The sequence below is a fragment of the Carya illinoinensis genome, chromosome 3 (assembly GCF_018687715.1).
Source record: "Carya illinoinensis cultivar Pawnee chromosome 3, C.illinoinensisPawnee_v1, whole genome shotgun sequence".
Lineage (NCBI taxonomy): Eukaryota > Viridiplantae > Streptophyta > Magnoliopsida > Fagales > Juglandaceae > Carya > Carya illinoinensis.
The window spans coordinates 7,062,452-7,067,163 of NC_056754.1; the positions used below are offsets into that span (position 1 = coordinate 7,062,452).

General features: G+C 35.1%; 1 protein-coding gene across 1 annotated transcript; it reads right to left on the reverse strand.

The window, feature by feature from the left end:
• Positions 1–777: 777 nt before the first annotated feature.
• LOC122302937 lies at positions 778–3,963 on the reverse strand. The gene is made up of 3 exons (XM_043114416.1): positions 3,553–3,963; positions 1,769–2,006; positions 778–1,237 (listed from the first exon to the last, which is right to left on the reverse strand). The coding sequence occupies exons 1-3, from the start codon at positions 3,940–3,942 to the stop codon at positions 1,083–1,085; spliced, it is 783 nt and encodes a 260-aa protein (XP_042970350.1). The 5' UTR covers positions 3,943–3,963; the 3' UTR covers positions 778–1,082.
• Between the last annotated feature and the right edge of the window lie 749 nt (positions 3,964–4,712).

The following is a 4,712-nucleotide window of genomic DNA, read 5'->3' on the forward strand; positions in this document are numbered from 1 at the left end:
CTAATTCGGATCAAGACACGGCCCACTTCACATTTATCTGTGACCTATTTAGTCTATGCTTGTGTCCGATAGTAGGACATTTTTTTATGAAAAAGAAAAAGAATATCCTATTCCTAATCCTTGATCATTGAAAGGTTACTACAATTTTCTGGTTGGATAAAATATCGGCCATGATATTAAATCACAGGATAAGCCAACGGCCTAACAGATTACTTGGCCAACACATATTCAAATCCTAAAGAGTAAGAAGAGCATTTCTCACTAACATGGTGAGTATGGGTGTAAATCGTTCCGGAGTGATGGATCTATAATTTTTTCTGAATCGGACCGGGCCAAATATTCATAGAGACCGAATCAGATTGGACCATTAACTATCGATCCGATATAATTATTTTTCTCTTTTTTTAAAATAAATTAATAAAAAAATTTATTTAAATTATTAAATTAAAATTAAGAAAATTATTAATGTAGATTATATAACTAACTTATTAAAAAAATATTTTCTATAGTCAATAATAATAAATTAGATGAAAATTGTATTATTAACTTATATAATTAATGCATTAAAATAATATATTAAATTATTAAAAATATTTTTCATATCTAAGAGTTCGGTTAGTCCGGTCTAAAATTTATAAGCATTGGGACAGGACCAAATGGTTTCAGTCCCAAAAATTGGGATAGAGACCGACCGGTTTTTCAGGTCTAGACCAACTGGCTTAGACCCCTAATAGCAAGAGCGCTAACTTCACAGAGAGAGAGAGAGAGAGAGACAGATTAAATGTGAGAATCCCTTTTTTTTTTTTTATCAAATGGACGGGCAAACTGCAAACCCTGAATACAAATAAATATGAAGACCACTTTAACTAGTATTGGCTCCAAGTATTGAAAAGGGAATATTTATAAATTAAAAAAGGCATTGAAAAGGGATCAATCCTTTCAAAACGCAGACAAGCAACGATATTTAGCCACAACATTATAATAACAGCCATGTCTCAAAAAGATTGTGCAAGCATAACCATCTAACAAGGCAACAGGAGTAGAGTTTTTTACGCACGTGGACTTCTATTTGCAGTAACTTCTCAATCTGAAACCTTCTTTACTTGTCGATGGCGCCGAGAACGCCTGGCAGAAGAGTAAGCTGAGAGTACTGAACCAGTCATGGTCAATGAGTGCTTAGCAAGGCCCAGGCTTTTCTTTGTTGCCAGCCACAGAGCAAAGAAAAATCCGATCCAACCTGGTTTAGATAAAAATTTTCGATTCCAGGGAGGGGTTAATAGAAACGGTGCAAAGCATCAAAACAAAACTAATGAAAAGTAATATAAAGTTATGAAATTAGGATCCAGTCAATGTACTTAGCCGATTTCTTGCTTGCAAAAACTCACTCAGAATGCGACCACAAAAGCATAGCGTTTCAGCATTATTTTTCATGGCTCAAATTGAAAGAACCCATTAGGGCTTCAACACCAGTTTATGGGTGATGTCCAATGACTTTTCGTTATTAGCTATGTGTATCATTTTTGTATCCTAATTAATTGTATACAGATATGGCACTGATTACGAAGTAAAAATCAATTAATATTTTTGTCTAAGAAATTTCAAGTCAAACCACCAATACAAGGCTAACAAATCGCTTCAGGTTGAACGCTAAAGTGCAAAAATGGGAAATTATAACTGAGGTTTATAGAACTGATAAACCATCAACCAGGTAGGATTCGATAATAAGAAGTTAACTTGGGCACAAAATAGTAAGAAAAGTTAGCTCTACCTGTAGCTATCAGAGAAGCAACAATTGCTGAAATTGTGGCACAGGAAATAACAAAGACAGCAACCGATAGTGCTCCAATGTATATGAATGTTACACAGGTGAAGAAAAAGGCCAAGAAGCCACCTGCTGCTGCCAAAGACACCAGAAGAGATATGATAATAGCATTGATGGTTGCAGCCAGAAAGAAAAGCATGAAGACAAGCAACCCTGTCAAAGTAAGAAGTGTGATCGTCCCAACCTGAAGCAAATTCAGAAAGTAAACTATGAGAAATTCAGAAGAGTTCTAAAAACATAGCATATATACAAAATTTCCATATATTTAGACCAAAGAGCAGCAAATTAACACATTCGTTCAGAAAGGAAACTCAACTGATCCAGATCCTCCCAAAATATAGTTTAATGTAAATAAAACTGCTTAATGCCTAATACCAATGATGAGAAGTGATTGACATTAAAGGTTCTCAGGATCATTAAACAATAGACATTTTTTTATTCAGCAGTTCACATAATTTGTCAGTGATGAAGAAATTTTCTTCCTCGGTATCTCGGCCTCATGAGGATTAGAATGAACGGCAATCAACAGCAAGTGGTGTGGGTGACATGGTGCCAGCATATTATTCCATAAGGTGCAAAGTGGTTATATTGTTAAAGACTACCAAATGTTTTCCAATTGTCAATAAGGAACAGGGCAGGGTATTAGAGGAATATTGTGAAGGCAATTATAGGAAGCGAACTCTACTAGATAGTAAAAGGTAATACTGGTTTTGGGCAGTATCATGAGTATCAAGGCATGCATGAGGTATAATATTGATTTATAAATCTTATTTTTGGCTAGTTGTGTAACAGGGCCTTCATTTGGGGTCATCAGTACCTCTTAAGACAAGTTTTTATCAAACCTACCACGATTTATTATTACCTGCATCATAAACTACCCTTGGAGCCGCTCAAATTGAAACTTTTTTTAAGTAACAACTTGCTCCTAAACCGCACCGTTAGAAACATGATAGAATTTTACTTCAAGGACTCCATTATTCCCTATTATCTTGCTAACTGAAAGACAACTCTTACCAATACTGTAAAAGTTACTAGTTTTTTTGTCAAAACTCGTCTTTAAAAAAAGGGATCGCTTTTAAACTCGAAAACGTTCGCTTTCCGAACTTTTGAACCCAAAAGCCATCTAATCTTTTAAATCTTCAGCCTGGCAATACAATTAAAAAAACCTCTCCCACTGATTAGAACATAAATCACACTCTTTAAAAAATCTTGACCCAATACGTAATTAGAATCAGATTAAAAGAGGCGAAAAGAGCGATGAAAAAAAGAAAAGAATTGGGAAGAGAACGAATAAAGTTAATGACAAGATAGCAATTTTCCCATATTTTCGTTTAAAATAAAATAAATAATTCAAATATTTTAATTATTAAAATAATAATATTATTAAAAATTAATATTATAATAATATTTTATTTAACTCAAACTTATCATCTAAAACTGACTATCAGCTTAAAGGAGCCAATAGGGGATGGGAAAAAATAAAGGCGAAGAAGAAGAAGTCGTTCGAAAAGCCTAGAATTTATGATTAATTAGCGAAACTAATAATTCGATCGAACCGTCCTACAATATTGGGTACGGTTGCTAAACTTCAAAACTGAAAATGAAACGCTTTTGAGGCAATAATGGGATCGCGAAAGCCAGCATTAAACCAACGCTTAACAAACGATTAAAAAAAAAAAAAAAGCAAAATGGAATCACAAGTAAGACTGTAAGAGAGAGGAGACGCTCACAGAGATGACGAGGAGGGCACGGAAAGGACTGCCCCTACGAGTCCAGAGAAGGACGTTCCGCCCAGTGTTTCCAGAAGCTTCGCGGAGGAGAGGGGCGTTATCGGCCACAGAGGCCTTGATCCGGTGCAGCAGCGGAGCTCGTTCACCTTGTACGTCAGGGAAGAAAATCGCAGACAGCAGATGGTGGAAAACGCTGTACAAGGTCTCCCCCTCCTGCAGCTCTCGGCGGTGACAGTGGGTTTCTTCGCCGTTGGGATTCTCCGTCCCGTTTTGTTCCTCCATTTGCGAGCGCTTACAGTGAGACCGAGAGAGTGACTGGAAGTGACGAAGGCGTCGAAGCTGAAGCCTTTTTCGCCGTGGTCGTCCGCTACTTGGAATCTCAATTCTCATCAACCAAATTTTAGTGGAACTTCAATTAAAATGGGGTCTACCTTTACATATGCCGATTTGACTGGCAACAATTTTTAAGCCAACTGGTACACGTGGAAGGTTGCGTGGACTGATTCGGCCGTTTGAGTTAGGGAGCGGGTCAAGTAATTCTCTATTATCCGATTCACTTGGGATCTCACCGACGAACTTTCCTAGAAAATTAATTAGTTAAAGTGGGTCTATTTTTACGGAAGGCTGAGTCTGTTCCTTGTTTATATATTTTATTAATAATTAAATAAATAATAAATATTTATTTATTTATAAACATATCTAAACGCAACTATTTCACACCTCCTTAACTGACTAACAGCAATTTTTATACACGTGGAAGTTTGCACGGACGATTTGACTTTGACCGACCACGCAGTTCACTATAATTTTAAAATGATTACAATCTATTTACGCTTTCACTTTCTTAGACAACCTATTAAAAACATAGAAAAAAAAAAAACTGTCTGATATTTATTAAGCATATAATTAACCTATTAATAAAGCATAAGTGAATAATTAGTAAAAGTCAATCATTTACTTTTTAACTTTTTGGATTAGTGAATTAATAATTAGAATTAATAAGTTTTGCTGTATACAGTTATTTTTACATATTTTTTATACACTTCACTTATGTGATTGATCAAATAATGATGGTGCATGCCATTGACTTTATTATAAAAGTATTACAAATTTTTTATTCTTCAAATATATATATATATATTTCTTCAAACGCCAAAGAG

Coding starts and splice junctions, on each gene's coding strand:
- LOC122302937 (XM_043114416.1), bottom strand. CDS start 3,942: ATGAGAATTGAGATTCCAAGTAGCGGACGACCACGGCGAAAAAGGCTT. Junction 2,007..3,552: donor GTGCCCTCCTCGTCATCTCT/GTGAGCGTCTCC, acceptor AATTTGCTTCAG/GTTGGGACGATCACACTTCT. Junction 1,238..1,768: donor TGCTTCTCTGATAGCTACAG/GTAGAGCTAACT, acceptor TATCTAAACCAG/GTTGGATCGGATTTTTCTTT.